A 19,469-nucleotide genomic window follows, 5' to 3' on the forward strand; every position below is an offset into this window, starting at 1 on the left:
GGAAGATAATACTGACTACCTCGGGATGGAGCGACCACTCGTGGCAAGACGAGAAAGTCCTGCTGAAGTGATCTGCCAAGATGTTCCTGGTTCCAGGCAGGTGCGTGACTATCAGATGAATGGCATGCCACACACAAAAATCCCAAAGGCAGAGAGCTTTTTGACAAAGGGCTGAAGACTTGGTACCTATTGATGTAATACAGCGTGGCAGTATTGTCCATCAGGAGCTGCACCACTTTGCCCTTTAGGTGGGGCAAGAAAGCCTGGCAGGCCAGGCGAACAGCTCTGAGCTCCCTGACGTTGATCATCCCACAACCAGTGTCCCTGAATGCTCAGCTCACCCAGGTGGGCTCCCCAGCCCAGGTCCGAAGCATCGGAGACTACGGTCAGTGACGGGGACTCCCTCCAACACCGATCTGGGGTCCAACCCCCAATCCAGGGACAACCATATGTGGTCCGGCACCCTGACTACCTGGTCTAGGTCGTGGCTGTTGGGGATGTAGACCGACATCAGCCACACTCGCAGAGGCCGGAGATGGAGCTGAGCATGGCTGATAACGTATGTACAAGCAGCCATGTGGCCCAACAGCCACAGGCAGGTGTGGGCCTTGGTGAGCGGGTTGTTCTTTACATGGGAGATCAAGTCTGATATGGCCTGAAAACGCGCTTCCAGAAGGAAGGCTCTGGCTCGCGTGGAGTCGAGACCCACCCCATGAATTCTATTCGCTGGACAGACGATAAAGTGGATTTTTTCTCGTTTATTAATAGGCCCCCGTCACAGCAGGTGACATGCACCAGATCTTGCTACCGAGACCTGTCCTTGATGAGCCAGTTGTTGAGATATTGGAAGACCTGGACCCCTCGACATCTCAGGCCACTAGCTCCATACACTTTGTGAACACCCTGAGGGCCAAAGGGCAACACCATGAATTGAAAATGGCATCTGCCCACTATGAAATGGAGGAAACATCTGTGACCTTGAGAGTGGCATACTAATCTCCCGGATCCAGGGAGGGGATGATGGAGGCCAGGGAGACCATGCGAAATTTCAACTTTCTGAAAGACTTGTTGAGGCAACGCAGGTCCAGAATGGGTCTGAGTCCCTCTTTTGCTTTCAGAATTAGGAAGTAGCGGGAATAGAACCCTTTTCCCTTCATGTCCCAAAGGACCTCCTCCACCACCCCCACACGTAAGAGGTTCTTGACCTCTTGGACAAGGAGTTGCTCGTGAGAAGGGTCCTTGAAGAGGGACAGAGAAGAGGGGAGGGAGGGAGGGGCAGCTGAAAATTGCAGGATACAGCCCCGAGAAACTATGTCCAGCACCCAGCAATCCGAGGTGACCCATGACCAGGCCGAATGGTAGGGACGAAGGCGGTCAAACATAGAACAAGGTGGATCCAGGCATCGCTCTCAAGTGCATCTTCCAAATGAGCACTTCTGATTCCCAGGATGCTTTGCCGGGCTGCCCTTCTGTGCCAGAGGAATTCATCTTCCAGAGAGCAGGGTGGGGTCATCGCCACCTGAGTCTGCCGGATGACCATCGCCACTGGAGACCAGTGCCTGGAGCAAGAGGATCGGTGCCGGTATTGACGGGACTGGTGTCAGTGCCAGGGGGACCGGAGATGTGATCGGTAGCACTCACCACGGGCAGGCGACCAAGATCTGCACTGAGAGGTCGACCAGCAGAAGGGCAAACGGTGCCAGTAGTACAGACACCAGCGCCTTCCTCTAGGCAATCCGTGTTGAGACGGGGGGACCGCGATTGTGGTGCCAGTGACCAAGGGCAGGGCCCAGATGATCTGGGCTGTGACTCTGGCAATCTGCGGCGCAGAGGTGGAAAGCACTGTCTCATCTCGGGGGATCGGTCGCGCTCCACTACCCTCTGAGGGATCTTAGTGGCTGCTTGCCCTCGTGGGGAGCCTTTACTGTTTCCTGCAGCACGTGCTGTGTCGGCGGGGCAGGTGGAGGCCTCTGCTATCTCGGCGCCATGAGAGCTTGGGACTTCGGTGTCATCAGGGGTTTGGGTCCCCTACCACTCCTGGGAGTTGCAGTGGACCTTTTAAGGAGCTAAGAGCCCCAGCCGGGGAGGCACAGATGCGTGGCTCTGGAGTGGCTAGGCAGCCCAAGCTGGGGCCCTTCCCATGGCCCTTCTTGCCTGGTGCTGGGCAGCCATGCTTCCTTGCTTTCTTCTTGGGCACCGGCAATGGGAAGCAGTGCCAGGCAGGTACTTGGTGAGTCTTGGCAGGATGGCTTGGAAGCCGGATGAAGGACAGACTCCATGAGGAGAGCCCGCAAACGAATATCCCACTCCCTCTGACTCCTGGGCCGAAAGTTCTGACAAATACGGCACTTGTCCTTCACGTGTGATTCCCCCAAGCACTTGAGGCAGCTGCTGTAGAGGTCACTTACAGGCATAGGCCTGTTTCAGTCCACACAGGGCTTAAACCCGGGAGACCCTCACTGGGATTCTAACTACTAAACTACTTAACACTAACTACTATAAACAAACTATTTACAAGGTCCTAAAGCTCAAGTCAGTAGAGACAAAACTGCTAGCCCTTGCTATGCAAGGAAAGGCACTCCGACTAACCACCACCGGTTGTAAGAAGGAACTGAGAGAGCGTAGAGCTGGCGGCGCCTGATATACCGACACATGGGCATGGCACTCAAGGGGGCGCTGCCACTGGCCCTACGGATACCGCTAAGACAAAAATCTCCAATGACCATGCACATGGGCACGTGCACACCCTAGAACGGAATGGACATGAGCAAGCATTTGAAGAAGCATTAGGCATGCACTTGCCCCTTGAACACACCCAGGGGTGCTGGAACAAACTTTATAGTGGGGGAGCAGATGATGGAAGCCATGGAAACCAGAGAAGTAGACTTTCTAATGTGCTGGGGGGCCTACTCCCTCCTCTCCAGTGCCTCCTGCACGCCACAGAACAGCTATTTGCGGTGGGCGGGAGGCACAGGAAGGGAGTGGGAGGCACTGATCAGCAGGCGAGAAGCACTGGAGAGAGGGGGAGGAGCTGTGGGGGGGCTGCTGGTGGGTGCTCAGCACCCACCATTTTTCCCATGGGTGCTCCAGTCGACGCCTATGATGGAGACCATGCATTTGGTGTTTGCTATCACTACTTCAAGCCAGCACCACTAGTTGCTGCACCATTGAACACACCTTGCAGAATTGGGGCTCACAGGTGTTACTTAAGAGCATTTTAGTCTGATTCTGAGGGAACAATCAGCCCAGTTACAGGAAAATATAAAACCTTACTCATGTCAGTTAGTAAGCCTATTTGAAGTAAATACTACTCAAGGTCAATAAGGGTTGCAGAATCTAGCCTAAAATTTTTCATTTTCAACTCTTTGGCTACAATAGGCTCTTTCCATTTCTAAGACACACATGCTCAATACTTATTTTATTAAAAAATCATTTTTGGCCCAACATTCAATCATCATTACATTTTATGACTTTCTTTGAAGATGAAACATGTAAAATGACTTATTTTTGAGAAACAACTTGTTACAGCATGTATTTTTATTCAAGAAAAAAAACTTAGTGGCTGTCAATGGTTTTGTTAATGTTACGCATTAAAGAAATCCAAAGCAACCCTGGCTTTTTACCAGATAGCTTACTCTAAATGTAATAGTACATTTATTTAAACATCAATAGCACAAACTGTCTCAAAATTGTTTTACCTCTAGTTTGGCAGAAAACTTATTTTATGTAATTCAAAAATTATTATTTATTTGTTATTTTTATTATTTCTTATTTTGTATGGTCTATTTGTTCTCAGCGTGAAGCAAGTTCCATTTTTATTATCAAAGTTTGAGAACCTTGAACTGAAGACTAAGCATTGTGACTGCCAGATCAAGTGAATGCTCTTTCAGTGATGTGTTGTTATCTGTGATTGTTTAGAAACAGGGGCTGTTTAGAAACAGCAAGCAAATTCCATGGATACCAAAGGCATTGCTGCTTTTAAAATTTTTAGAATTTGTATATTGTTCTCACTGAACAAGGGTGATGATGGTGGTACGTTCCCACTAAACCATCTGAACTGGCTTCCCTTCATACTCAATGGGCAACCTTCTTCAAAAGGTCTCCACAGTCAGATAAAACACAGTAGAGAGGACACCAGACTAGCTGCTTTACCTTTTCTTTTAATTTTACCTCAAACACACTTTAATTTCTTATACAGATGTGGGCTGAGATTTCCAGAGGAGCCCAAGGTAATTCACTGGGAAATTCAATGGGATTTGGGCATCTTACAAAGGCTTTACGCTCCTTTGTAAATCCCAGCCATATATTTTTAATGAAAGGATAAAGGAGAACTCTACGGGTAGAGGCGGAGAGGTGGGCAAAGAGACAATTGTTCATAGATTTGTAAGGCCAGAAGGAACAATTATGAAAATTTAATGTCACCTCCTGCATAATACAGGCCATAAAATTTCACCCACTGATGATTTCTACTTGAGCTAGAGCATTTCTTTTAGAAAGACAGCCAATCCTGATTTAAAGACTAAGGCTACATCTACACTGCACACCTTATAATGGCGTGGCTGTGTCGCTGTTGTAAGGTGTACTGGGTAGCCCACTCTTTGTCGCAGGGAGAGAGCTCTCAAGTCTCGGTGACAAAATAAAACCATCCTGAATGAGGGGCGGTAACTTTGTCGACAGGAGAGAGGCTCCCGCCAATGAAACACTGTCCACGCTTTTTGCTGTTAAAACTTTTGTCGTTCAAGGGGGGTGTTTTTTCACATCCCTATGTGACAAAAGTTTTAATGAGGAAAGTGCCAGTATAGACAAAGCCTTAGTGACAAAGGGTATGTCTACACTGCAAAGAAAAACTCATGGCACTGTGGCTATGTCTACACTACTGCGGTAAGTTGACCTATGCTACACAACTCCAGCTACGTGAATAACGTAGCTGGAGTTGACATACCTTAGGTCACGTTACCACAGGGGGTCAACAAGAGAAACTCTCCTGTCGACTTACCTTACTCTTCTCGTCGGGGGTAAAGTACAGGGGTCAACTGGAGAGCGATCTGCTGTTGACTTGGCGGGTCTTCACTTGACCCACTAAATCAACCACCGGTGGATAGATCTCAGAGTGTAGATCCCGGCTGTAGTGTAGATGTAGCCTGAGTCTCAGAGCCTGGGTCAATTGACTCGGGCTCACAGGGCCTGGCCTGCGGGGCTAAAAATAGCAGTGTAGATGTTTGGGTTTGGTCTGGAGCCTGGGCTCTGAGACCCTCCCCCCCTTTGGTTGGGTTTCAGTCCTCAGACTCCAGCCCAACCCTGAACAACTACACTGCTCTTTTTAGCTCCACAGTTGACTCAGACTCTCAGACTTGACACTGGGGGTTTTTCTTTGCAGACATATACAGAGAGCCCACAACATCCCTTGGTAACTTCTTCCAGTGACTTATTACCCTCACTTTTAAAGTGCACCATACTTTCAGTCTGAATTTGTCTAGCTTCAACTTCCATTGAATGCCTTTGTGTGGTATATCTATTAACAAATCTTATAGAACCAGATTAAGTCACCTTAATCATCTATTTAATATGCTAAATAAACAGAGCTTCTTAAATCTCTTGCTCTAGGTAAGGTTTTCCAGAACCCAAATCATTCTTGTCACTTTTCTGAACCCATTCCAATTTTTGGAAGTGTGGACACCAGAAAAATAAATATCCATGTTAAATATATCAAAAGACAATGAAGAATTACTGACTGAAAGCTTCAGGATTAAGCTAGCAAGTTGACAGAGAACAGAAGGATGGGTAAACCTGGCTGTGGCAGAAGCTTGGCTTTGTCAGAATAAACTGAAATGTGTAAACTTGGGCTGGTGAGGGGGTAGTGTGAAAGTCTATGAGAAACTTTGAGGAAAGACAGCTGCCATTATAAATTAGAGGTATACACATAAATTTTCTTGGAGAGAGACAAAGCAAACATAAGATGAAAAACAGGGCACACAAAATATGTACCTGGACTTGAGCCCATCAAAAGCAGTTTGTGACAACTTCTTACTACAATTTAAACTTGAGTGAGGATTTATCTTTCAGCATCCTTCATCTTTCTAGTAGAGGGATGGTAGTGGTGGTATTTCCTTTTTTTTTTCCCCTTGTCCAAACACTTTTTCTGGCTAATCACCATAGTTATTTGATACTTTGGTTGTTTAATGAAGACCAATCCTAATTTTTCTCAATAATTTTTGAGAGTTTGTATTCAACCTTGGTTCAAGACTTAATATTCATGTGGAATAGATTAAGTTGCTCATTCATTTTAGTGTTCAAGTTTACTGCACCTCTGCTCTTCTGACTCATGTCAACATGATTTATTTTTATACATATTAAAGGTCACAAGCTGGATTTCATTTTGCTTTGGCTATAAATTTTAAATCTATAATCAGTAACTTTTCTGATCACTATAAGATTTGTTCTGCTGTTTCTTTGGTACTGTTAAAAACAGCTTATGTGAGAGAGGCAATGTAGTGTAGTGGTCTATGAGTGGGCAGTCTGTCATGTGTTTCCAGCTTTGTCACCACTTCACTTGTGTGATCTTGAATAAACCACTTGAAATCCTTGCTTCTTAGTTTATACATCTGTAAAATTAGTATACCACCTCTCTACTGCATAGGGCGTTGAAGAGACTTAATATTTGCAAATGACTGAGATCCTTGAATAAAAGTGTGTGTGTATATATATATATGTGTGTGTGTACACACAGTATTTTTATACTTAATCCTGTCTGATATTTTTTGCTTTCTTTTCTATTGTAAAACACACTCCCCTCCTTCTACAGAGGAAGAGACAGGTAACACCACTTTAATTTTAATAAGGCAATTCTCTTCATCCATTTTAGATTATTTCTTTTGCTTGTCATTTTTCATGGTATTCTCAAGAGCATAAAGGAAATAGAGCCAACTGGTTGCAGACTGTAATACTACTGAAAACACTCTAGTTACACTGTCCACATGCTAATTTGGAGAGCTTTGTGTGTGGTTACAGAGATTATCTGAGGCAGGTCAAACTTAATTAGTCTAACAATCTTATCAGAACCAATACAGTCTTCTACTTTTTGTTAAAGAGTTATCAACTGTGTTTTAAATCCTGAGAGACTAACATGTTCTAATCCTATGAAAATTAACAACAAAATACATGCCAAGCTGTCCCCCAGAAGTTCTCTTCTTTCTGTTCTCTCACTTTTTCAGCTTTCATATCTCCCTCACAAATTTTTCTTTGCAAAAAGACCCTAGTGTCATGTGGCGGTTTCATTCAAACACCTATTTAACTGATCCTTGGTGTATAGGCTTCTGAGAGAGACAACGTGGGTAATGTAATATCTTTTATTGGATCAACTTCTGTTGGTGAGAGAAACACACTTTTGAGCTTACGCAGAGCGCTTCTTCAGGTCTGAGAAATGTACTCAGACTGTCACCGCTAAATACAAGGTGAAACAGATTGTTTAGCATCAGTAGTTAACACATATTTTAAGGGACCATGCAAGGTGAAGGGGCTTGTTAACTGGAGATAACAGAATTACTCATGAACTTGCAGATGCTATGATGGCTCATGCTGCCTTGCTCAGTTTTCATTCAAAGATCTTGGTATCAACCACATTCTTTTAATTTAAAATCTAAGACTGATCTTATGATGCTTGTGCTCTCCCAATAAAAATGTTGTTTCCTCCCTGCTTTTCCTCTCCCTTTAAATCTGTTTTTATTTTTCCTGACATCAAAGTTTGTAATCCTTGGAGTCATCTGAGTCGGATTAATATGAGCCTCAAAAAAAGAAAATCAAGTTCTGACAGTGCAACTGTCTTGTACCATCTCACTGGGATACAGAGATTCTTAATCATGCCTGTATCACGTTCTAACTGAACTATTCCCAATCAATCATGTATCACTCTTTACCACTTCCCTCAAGAATATCAGCTTTTGAGATTTCAGAAACTTAGTCCTTATCAAAGAGAATTTCCCTACTCTCCAGTGAAACGTCAGTATCTTTAAAATCATGTTGCTTACACTGAAGTTATTGCCATGTTCCTTTATACACTACCTTGGAGAGCTTATTACTTCATACTTCCCAAGGCAAACCCAGCTTTCCATTTTAAGTAAAGATCAGTGCTTGACCTCAGCTAGGATTAGTAACTTTAAATCTCCATAATATGAAATAGACTGTACTACCCTTCTAGGATTGTATTCTCAGGGTACATCTATACTATGATAAAAGACCTGCAGCATGGCTGTGGCTGGCCCAGGTCAATTGACTCTGACTTGGGCTGCAGGACTATAAAATCGTAGTGTAGACTTTTGGTCTCTGGGGGTATGTCTACACTGCAATTAGACATGTGCGGCTGGTCCATGGGGTTTGGGCTGTTGAATTGTAGTGTAGATGTCCAGGCTCAGACTGGTGTCCACACTCTAGGACCCTGAGAGGTGGGAGGGTCCAGAGCTTGGGCTGCAACTCACATCAGAACATCTACACTGCAAATTAGCCCGAGCCCTGCAAGCCTGAGTCAACTGGCATGGGCCAGCCATGGGTATCCTAATGGCAGTATAGTATAGACATACCCTGAGACCCCACAACGGGACAGGGTCTCAGACCCTGGGCTACAGCCCATGGGCAGCTGGTGAACCAGCCATAGGGGGAGGCTAGCCCCCAGCCCTCCCCTTCTACTTAAGGCCCTGCCCCTCACCATCCCCTGAAGGAGCCCAGAGCACCCCCACCATAGCCCCAGCCCCCTGCCCCAGGCCACCCAAGCACCCCCAGCCATGGAGTGCCCCCAGCCCTGGAGTTCCAGCTGAGCCCCCAACCAGAGCCCCGGAGCACTGGGAAGCCAGGGGGTGCAGTTCCAGCATCCCAAGTTCCAGGTGGGCAGTGCAGCCACGGAGCCAGCACCAGCCACGATGAATCCCAGCACCATACCAGCCCTCCCCAGCCAGCCTAGGCTACTATGGAAGAGCAGGAAGGAATTGCACTGCAGGCAGGGGCCTGGGGGTGAAGCATGGGCGGGGCCATGCCAGGCCATTTTGGGAGGCACAGTCTCCCCTAGCCTATGATATCCGCCACCCATGCTGCAGCCTGAGCCTGAATTCTACAGTTATTTTATAGCCCCACAGCCTGAGCGCTGCAAGCTCGGGTCAGTTGACCTATGGTCTAAGACTCATTGCTGTGGGAGTTTTACAGCCATATAGACATATCCTAAAGAATCTGAAGAACTCAGAGGTTTCTCTGCTATTGCAGTAAGACTTCTGCCTCACAGATCCATTTCCCCACTCCTTGTCCCTTGCATCATGTCTATGATTTTCCATTGTTTTTTTCCTGTTTGTGCTTTATCTGATGCACAATGCTTCACATGGGGTTAAAAAAAACTGCACCAAGGTAGCATCAGAACATTTTAGCCATAAAGATATGATAGCTATACATGAGATCTAACACAAAAGTTAGATTTAAAAGGTCAACTGCAACAGTGTTTTGTTTAACTTGGTTTCCCCAATCTAGGGTTCATAAAGACACACATGGATTGTTTTAAAATTGGGGAGAAATACAAATAGTGTATTTTATAGATAAGTGAGATTTGGTAACTAAAAACTCCATGCCACTAGTAAAACTCTACACCTTTACTCCTCGTGCATTTGACTCCTTTTTTCGCCCCCGCCCCTTGCCCCGCCCACTTCCACCCTTTCCAAAGTGGAAAAGGGAGTGTAAAAAAGCCGTTTATATAAGTGCTTTAGGATCCTTGCGAGTCACTACATAGATGCATTATGGTTTTTATTGTCATTAGTTCATACAAACATTATGTCACATTGTAGAAAACTGGGAGTTTTGGAACTAACAAGTAAGAGCAGGATCAAATGCTTTACAGTCATAAAAGTTACAAGACTTTGGCCATTATATGGGATAAATTAACAAAGGGTTTGAAAATGACTACTTTATTTTAAAGTAGCATTTTAATATTTATTTTTGGCATTTATTCATTTTAATCTGTTTATACAAGACTTGGGACAAGGATTTACCTCCATCAGATCTACTATCTGTGATTTAATGAGCAGATTATAACACACTGTATATAATACTTACTCTGACAGAAGTAGTAATAGAATGGGAAAGGAAGACTTCTAAATCTGTTAAATTGAACAACAGCACAACATCTACCAAACATATTTTAGACACTGTGCCTTTTAAGACATAAATATGCTCAAGTGATAGCAAATAAAGCTTCTTTGTGAATACATGTTCCCCTTCTACACAGTATGGCACTAGAATCAACAATATGTGAATAATATGCTACCTAGTAATTTACTTAACAGAACATGGACAGCTGAAGACTTTGTAAAAGTAACTTACTGCAAATACTTACACAGTCATCTGTGGCATCTTTGACAGCAGTAATGGTAAATACCATCATTAAAGGCACAATGGTAGTAAACCAAGACAAGGAGGATATTTCTGGGATCAGCTACAAGATAAAGTTCTATTAAATACTGTTTAAAAAAATCTTAGTGAAATTTCAGTAACAATATTTCAAAGCAATATTTTTCATAAAAAGTAGTACTGTAGTAAAGAAAATCTGCTACATTGTCATAATTAATACACAGGACGGGTAAAATTGCAGCAAATGGAATAGTGTGTAAATGAAGAGCCAAGAGGGGATGAGCTGGAAGAAAGAGAAAAAGAACTAGAGAGAACCATGGGGAGAAGAGTAGATATGGGAGAGAAAGACTAAGAATGGATAGCACAATGAAAGAAAAATGGGGAGAGAAAAAGAGAAGCAGAGAAAATGAAGCAAAAATAGAAATCAAGGAAAACAATGAGAACAGAGATGAATAACTCACACTGACTTCAGTGGGAGGTATTCAGAACCTATGAGAGGAGAATAGGGCCCAAGTAAAGCAAAAGGCCATGAAACAATACAAAGTGGAAGAAGACCGAGTGTGAACTAAACCGTGAGTAAACCCAAAATACATTTTGCTAGGTATATGGAACCTTAAAGAATGCAATACAAGGGAGAACACTCAGAAAAAGGAAAAATTCCAAAAAGAGAGACAAGATGGGTGAGGTAATATCTTTTATTGGACCAACTTCTGTTGGTGAGGGAGACAAGCTTTCGAGCTATACAGAGCTCTTCTTCAGAGGCTCCTTCTTAAAAGATCCCAGACCTGAAGAACTCGGTGTAGCTCAACAGCTTGTCTCTTGCACCAATATAAGTTGGTCCAATAAAAGATATTACCTCACGCACCTGGTCTCTCTTAAATCCTAAAACCAACAGGGCTATAACACTACTGCATACAAAAAGTGAGACGGAACAGAGAAAGATGGCAAACAAATGAGAGCCAGAAACAAAGAATGAGAGATTAGAAAAATGTTTATTAAATAGCAGGAAAGATTTTTATTTTATTGAGATTTTTAAAAAATATTCTGTGCCAAACTTGTACATTTGACTAGGGTTTCATTTAACTATAGATGCAAAATTCAGGTGTATTCTGGTCCAGATTTCAAGTCTCCCAAAAGTTTGGACTTGGGATTCCATTACAGAGAGACTCTAATCATGAAGTTCTGATTGGGGATGTAGATTTTAATTTAGACAAGAATAGTTTTCTATATCACCTCATATACTCTAGGCATCCTACAGAGATCATCAGGGCTGGTTTACTTATCCAATTAACTTAAGTTTAAAAAGGAACAATCAAACCAGTTTGGGTAAAACAAGAACTAACCTGGGCCTTCACCCATACCTCAAACTGCATCTAATCATTTGAGGAACTGCCCTAACAAAGAAGTCTGGTGCTGCTGCTCCTTCTCTGCTTCACCACATGTGCCCAACAGGCTCTTTCTCCCCCTTGTCATGCCCATTCAATATTATCTTGGAAATACTCTTAATAGAGTTCCTCAGAAACAGTCATTTTAGGCTATTTGATAGTTGTCCATCAACGGCTACATTTTAATACCCATGAAACCTGATCAACATAGAACAATTTTACTCATTTGTTTGGTATTCTAAGTGGCTATTGCATTGCTATTAACACAAATAATTGGGTCTTTTTGTTAAGAGAAGAGAATATCAAAATTACACTTCAGCAAAAAAAAGAAAGTTATACATCACCTGTAAAATCAGAAGGGAAAGGAAGTAAGCATTTGCAACCCTCTGGAACTGTTCAAATAAATTAACTGGCAAGAAAGTAAGAATGTTGTATTTAGACGTTTTAATGCGATTGTTCTGAAAAATAAGAGAACGATGTAATGCATGTTAGTACCAGCACAGAAAAATCTAAACTTCTACAGAAAAAATCTACTTCAAGTTTGGAACACACAGCAGTAATGACACTTAAAATCAGAAAGTCATCTTGTAGCATCTCAGTTTTGTTACAATTATTTCTTAAATTGTTGATTATAAATATTACTTAAATTATTGGTAATAGAAGTTCTAATTTTCAACAATGTTTTAAATCAAGATATAAAATCTTTAGGCAATAAATGGGAGCTTCCAGATTCCTTATCTGGAAACTCTTATTTAGGCAGGTAAGAGAAGTGTGTATACACTAGGAGAAAGAATGGATTCAGGAAGGGTTTAGACAGACACATACGCTCCTTATTCAGGAGCAATACCTAATAGTGGGGGCTTGGGGCAGGGAAGGGGATTCCAATAAGGGTTTCATGTATTTCCCAGCAGATGTCACTGCAAGACAGAAGCACAGAGGAGGCAGATATTAAGCTATGCTAGAGGTAAAATGCAACACAACCCAATAGCAAATTGCACACCCACACACATTTGCTTGATTCTTTTACTTTAATGCTCTAAAATGTACAACCCCATTCAACACAACCTACATTTAGCTTGGCTGCTATGAAAGCCTGGAATTTCCTTTTTTGGGAGGGATGGGGGGGGGCTGCAAGACCCACAAAAAGAACATATTTCATTTCTGAAGTGGACCTTGTGATTCTGGTTATCTTACTATCTATGGCCCTCACTTCTGCTGTTTTACTACAACAAATGTTTTCCTTGGTGACAACTGTGATTACTTTTACAATACTATGAATATAAAAAAAAACCTTAATCATTCATTAATACTGTAAAAGAGCCGGACTCACCCCTGCAGTGCCTCCTGCTGGTCATTGGGAATTAGTGCTGTTCCAGCCTGGAGTGCCCTCTGCAGTCCAGTGATCCACACAGCTCTGGCCCCCATGTCCCTCACAGATGCCGGTGCCCCTTTCTCTACGGTTCTGCCCCCGGCAGTACCCCCACACTCTGCCGCTGGGTCTCCCCTTCCTGGGGAACCCCCAACCCAGTATCCCCACCTTGCCTCAGTCTAGGCTACTGCCAGTCATCACCAAGCCCGCACTCCCTGGAGCAGACTGCAGTGTAAAGACCACTCATCATCGGCAAGGCGGTTCAGACCTGCTGTCTTCCTCTGTCTCCCAGTACCTCTATGGGCCTCAGACCAGGCCCTACAGCCTGGGGAGTTGCCAGCCTGGAGTACCCCCCCTCAGCCTGCTCCTTCCCCAGCACTGCACCACCCTCAGTACTCTGTCTGTCTGGCAGCACAGGCAGGCCCTACTCTTTCCCAGCCTAGAAAGAAACTCCTTAAGCCACTAGCTCACAGCCTTTTTATACAGGCCAGCTGGGGCCTGATTGGGGTGTGGCCCATGTCATAAATATAAAGGGAATATAATATAAAGGCTAACCACCTTTAAATCCCTCCTGGCCAGAGGAAAAACCCTTTCACCTGTAAAGGGTTAAAAAGCTAAGATAACCTTGCTGACACACGACCAATGAGGAGACAAGATACTTTCAAAGCTGGAGGGGAACAAAGGGTCCTGTCTGTACATGTGATGCTTTTGCTGGGACCAGAGCAGGAATGCAGGTCAGAACTCCTGTAAAGAGTTAGTAAGCAATCTAGGTAGATATGTGTTTGATTTGGTTTTGTTTAAATGGCTGATAAAATAAGTTAGGCTGAATGGAATGTATATTCCTGTTTTTGTGTCTTTTTGTTACTTAAGGTTTTGCCTGGAGGGATTCTCTGTGTTTTGAATCTGATTACCCTGTAAGGTATTTACCATCCTGATTTTACAGAGGTGATTCTTTTACTTTTTCTTCAATTAAAATTCTTCTTTTAAGAACCTAATTGCTTTTTCATTGTTCTTAAGATCCAAGGGTTTGGGTCTGTGTTCACCTATGCAAATTGGTGAGGATTTTTATCAAGCCTTCCCCAGGAAAGGGGGTGTAGGGCTTGGGGGGATTTTGGGGTGAAAGACGTTTCCAAGTGGGCTCTTTCCCTGTTCTTTGTGCACCACTTTGGTGGTGGCAGTATAAAGGTTCAAGAACAAAAGGTAAAAGTTTGTACCTTGGGGAAGTTTTAACCTAAGGTGGTAAGAATAAGCTTAGGGGGTCTTTCATGCAGGTCCCCACATCTGTACCCTAGAGTTCAGAGCGGGGAAGGAAACTTGACAGCCTAGCTGCGGCTACTTCCCCAATCAGCCATCCCCAACCACAGCCCTCTCCAGGGCTGCTTTTAACCCCTTCTATTTTAGGAGCGGGGTAGCCACCCGGCTACAAACACATATTATCTAATTGTAACTTATGCAGCACGGTATAACACATTACATATGAAAGCATGTACCAGAGTACATTGTTCTTTCCACAGGCTAGCAGACTAATATCATGGGGTAAATTAGTTTAGTCTGTATCAGCTGTTATCCTGCAACTTGGAATATCACCTCAGAGAGGTCCGTCTTTTCAAGACATGTTGATTTGTAACTAATCTGAAATTTTGCTAGTAACCAAAAGGAAAATGCTTTGTAAGGGATAATTATAATTTGCTGCTGGTACCATGTCTGTTATAGCCAAGACAAAAATGAAAGTTGTATTGCTCCAATCACTTCCTCAAAGGGTCCATTTTAGTGTCTAAATATAAATCCTCCAGGCCATTGGTATGCAAAGCAGTAAGTTGTGCAAGAATGGCCACAGAAAACCCATAAATGCTGTTACAACTCTGAATTAGGTCCACCAGTGGACACTCACTAGATTGTTGTATTTGGATCAACCCTTGGGGTTCCATATGCTCTTGGCCTTTTAGGCTCAGGCAGAGTCTCGGCCAGGGGTGGGCAAACTACACCCCACAGGCCAGATACAGCCTGCAGGCCATTTTACGCTGGCCTGCGAGCTCCCGCTGTGGAGTGGGATCTGGGGCTTGCCCCACTCTGGTGCTCTAGCCAGGGCAGAGTGTCGGGGCCTGCACCATGCAGCTCCCTGCAGCCACGGGGTGGGCACACTCTGGTGCTCCAGCCAGGGCACAGGTGCGGGAGCCACACCACGCAGCTCCTGGAAGCCACGGCATGGCCCCCCCTCCAGCACTCCAGCCAGGGCACAGGGTCGGGGGTCTCACCACGCAACTCCCGGACGCCACAGCATGCCCCCGCTCCGGTTCCTACGCACTCCAATGGCCCCCTCCGGCGCACCAATGGGAGTTGCAGGGGAGGTGCCTGCAGATACGCTGGGACATGCTGCTGCTTCCGGGAGCCGCTTGAGGTAAGTGCCGCTGGGAGCCTGCACCCCTGAGCCTCTCCTGATGCCCCAACCCCCTGCCCCCAGCCTTGATCCCCCTCCCACCCTCCAAACCCCTTGATCCCAGCCTGGAGTACCCTCCTGCACCCCAAACCTCTCATTCCCAGCCCCACTCCAAAGCCTGCACCCTCAGCTGGAGTCTGCACCCCTTCCCACATCCTTGATCCCCCTCCCGCCTTCCAAACCCCTCAGTCCCAGCCCAGAGCCCCCTCCCACACCCCAAACTCCTCATTTCTGGCCCCACCCCAGAGCCTGCACCCCCAACCAGAGCCCGCACCCCCTCCCGCACCCAACCCCAATTTTGTGAGCATTCATGGCCCGCCATACAATTTCTATTCCCAGATGTGGCCCTCGGGCCAAAAAGTTTGCCCGCCCCTGGTCTAGGCACTGGCTCTGGGTTTCTAGGCACATTCTCAAGGTAAAAATCCTTTGTCTAGGATCCCTTCTGAGATATACAGCTCTGCAGTCCTAGGCCTAGGAAAACTAGTGTCAGCTCTCCCAAGCTTCCCCAGTAGTTCTTGCAAGTACACAGAGTTCAACCAATGCTGTGCACCTATCAGGTTACTGTTTCCCCTTCAGGGACTACATGATAATGAAAGCAAGTAACACAGATACTTTATAAGGAATTTCTAAACCAATCACACTTTACTCATGGACAAAGCACAAAAGATATCTACAGAAAACAACAAAAACCTGCCCTCAAAAGCCTCCCTCCAGTAGCCTCACCATTTCAACAACCCTCAGGTTTTGGCCAGTCCTTCCACAGCCCTGGGTCCCAGGACCATCCTCTCTTCCTGCACAGCTTTGCAATCTGGTGTCCTCTCTCTTTAAAATGGCAGGTAAGAAACCCTTCCTTTTATAAGTTTCCAGTCCCCATGTCAGGTGACCATTCCAAATGGCTTCAAGTCCCTAATAGAATCATAGAATATCAGGGTTGGAAGGGACCTCAGGAGGTCATCTAGTTGGAAGGGACCTCATCAGCTGATCCATTGCTTAGTTACAAGCCCACCTGGAAGAACTGGTTCATCGGGTGGCAACTAGCTCATTGTCCTAGAATGCTTCCATTTGAATTGGAGTTCCTCCAGGTTAACAAACCTTGATTGCTTTCCACTGTTAGCCTTCTGACAACACCTCCAGGAATCCCAGTTCAGTATGGAGATTAAAAGACAACAGTGAAGGTACAGTGCAGTTTTACACTTTTGTGGCATCCACAAAACAAAATGGAGTTTATAGTTTGATATAGATACATACAGACATACATTAGATGCTATCTTCGATCACTGAGTGGATACTGTAGGCTAAAATCTGGCTGCCACATGAACACAATGAAACCCACAAATAGAGGAGGAATATGGGGCAGAAGTTCTACATGCAGAGATACTGGCTCCCCCCAAAAAATCCATGCAGAAAACACGTGACAAGAACCAAGATGGGTTTTTCTGGCAGGGCTACATTAGTGTGCTTAGGGTTCCTGACCCATGCAGATTCTTCTTTTTTTTAGGAGGACTTATCTGCTGAGTCAATATTTTGGGAGCCAACAATCAAAAAGAGCCACTGATGGTCAGGCTGTGGACACAATGTACTGATGCTTCTGCAGCTTCAATGTGTGTCTATTTTGCGGGCATTTTTTCAGATAGCCAGCAGATGGCCATATATTTGGTATACGAATGCTTATCTAATATTGCTTTCAATATATATGTGTTATGCCCAATTTCTAGAGGAAGTTGTATATTTTATTTTATTAGAGGATCTGTTTTAAGTTAGTCCTGGCTAATGAAATCTACCTAAAACTATCATAGTAGTGTGTTTAAATTTAGTCAAAGAAAAGAGTCTCTACTTTTCTGGCCAAAGTTCAGGCAGTTGAGTACATTTTCAGCTCTTTCTACATTAGTGATAAACACAGGAGGTGGGGCTTACTATTTAATTCCTTTTATAAATGCAGAGGCAGTACAGCTATGGGACAAAGAATTTGGTATCTATTCTTGCTCAAGCATCATCAACAGAATTGTTAATTAAATTCCAACTAAATGAATTCTTTGCATTGGTCTTCACTGCAGAGCATGTGAGGAAGATTGCCACACCTGAGCCATTCTTTTAGATGACAAATCTGAAGAACTATCCCAGATCGAGGTATCAGTAGACGAGGTTGTTTATCATGGAACAAATGATAAATTAAGTAGTAATAAGTCACCAGCACCAGATGGTATTCACCAAAAAGTTCTAAAGGAACTCAAATATGAAATTTCAGAGCTACTAACTGTGGTAAAAAACCTTTCACTTAAATCAGCTTCCTTATTAGATGACTGGATGATGGTTAATGTAACACCGATTTTTAAAAGAGGCTCCAGAGGCAATCCTGACTATTACAAATCAGGTTTCAGAGTAGCAGCCGTGTTAGTCTGTATTCGCAAAAAGAAAAGGAGTACTTGTGGCACCTTAGAGACTACCAAATTTATTTGAGCATAAGCTTTTGTGAGCTACAGCTCACTTCATCGGATGCATTCAGTAATCCTAACTTCAATACCCGCTAAATTGGTTGAAACTATAGTAAAGAACAGAATTATCAGACACCTAATATGTTGGGGAATATGTTGGGGAAGAGTCAACTCCGCTTTTGTAAAGGAAAATCTTTCTTCATCAATCTATTAAAATTCTTTGAGGGCATCAACAAGCACGTGGACACAGTGATCCAGTTGATATAGTGTACTTGGACCTTCAGAAAGCCTTTGAGAAGGTCCCACATCAAAGACTCTTATGCAAAGTAAGCAATCATGCGATAAGAGGAAAGGTCCTCTCATGGGTTAGTTACTGGTTAAAAGACAGTAAACAGTAAGAATAAATCCTCTTTTTCACAATGGAGAGATGGAAATAACTGGGTCCCCCAAGGATCTTTACTGGCACCTGTGCTATTCAACATATTCATAAATTATCTGGAAAAGGGGTTGAACAGGGAGAGGTGAATCTGCAAATGATACAAAATTACTTAAGATCATTAAGTCCAAAACTGACTGCGAAGAGTTACAAAGGGATCTCACAAAACTGGGTGAAGGGGCAACAAAATGGCAGATGAAATTCAGTGCTGATAAGTGCAAAGTAATGCACGTTGCAAAACTTAATCCCAACTATAGATACAAAATGAAGGGGTCCAAATTAGCTGTTAACACTCAAGAAAAAGATTTTGGAGTCATCATGACTACTTCTCTGAAAACATCTGCTCAATGTGCAATGGCAGTCAAAAAAGCTAAAAATGTTAGGAACCACTAAAAAAAGGATAGATAATAAAACAGAAAAATATTATGATGATACTATATAAATCAATGACTGTCTCCTGCAATCACCTTGCAGTCTGTTATACCTTTTATTTCCTGCCAGGAAACAAGAAAGTAGTCAGTCAATCTGGCTTCTGGTCCTTCTACTCTTGTAAGTAATAAGATACTCATCTCTTTTTGTAAAAAATGTGTTGGAAACTACTAGGTCATGAGCTTGTGCCAGTTGCACTATGCTTTCTCCTTCATCATTTAAAGTTCCATAGCCCTGGCCACCACATATGTTACAATATCCACGCATGTCTCTTCCAACATTCCTATTTAAATTGGCACCGATAACTACTTCACTTTCTAGAATTTGCTGAAGAGCAGTGTCTAACATTTCCCAGAAACTTGCCTTCTCTTCCTCGCCACAGCCCAACTGGGCACATGTTTAACAAGCCACAGTAGCAAAATATGTTTAGCAAACTGTGGTAATACAAAGAATAAATAATATGTTAACTAGTAAGGGATAGTGTTTTAAGAGCACAGACAAGTTATTCTAGTCCATCTCATGATATTAACTGATTATCTTAAAAGGGCACAATCAAAATAAAACAAATGTATCCTTACCTCTAGTACTCAGTAATACCTTGATT

The 19,469-nt window shown here is 43.8% G+C and overlaps 1 protein-coding gene across 12 annotated transcripts in view; it reads right to left on the minus strand.

Moving 5' to 3' along the window:
- Positions 1–19,469, minus strand: part of ATP8B4 (ATPase phospholipid transporting 8B4 (putative)) — a 144,032-nt gene that overhangs the window by 101,809 nt on the left and 22,754 nt on the right. For 11 of the 12 annotated variants that reach the window (XM_043524464.1, XM_043524466.1, XM_043524457.1 and 8 more), the window contains exons 3-4: positions 12,107–12,220; positions 10,364–10,462 (exon numbers count right to left, since the gene is read on the minus strand). In XM_043524464.1, the coding sequence (XP_043380399.1) occupies positions 10,364–10,462; positions 12,107–12,220 (213 nt within the window). The remainder of the gene's footprint in view (positions 1–10,363; positions 10,463–12,106; positions 12,221–19,469) is intronic. The other variant, XM_043524462.1, reaches the window with a different exon arrangement.

The sequence above is a fragment of the Chelonia mydas genome, chromosome 10, assembly GCF_015237465.2.
Source record: "Chelonia mydas isolate rCheMyd1 chromosome 10, rCheMyd1.pri.v2, whole genome shotgun sequence".
NCBI lineage: Eukaryota > Metazoa > Chordata > Testudines > Cheloniidae > Chelonia > Chelonia mydas.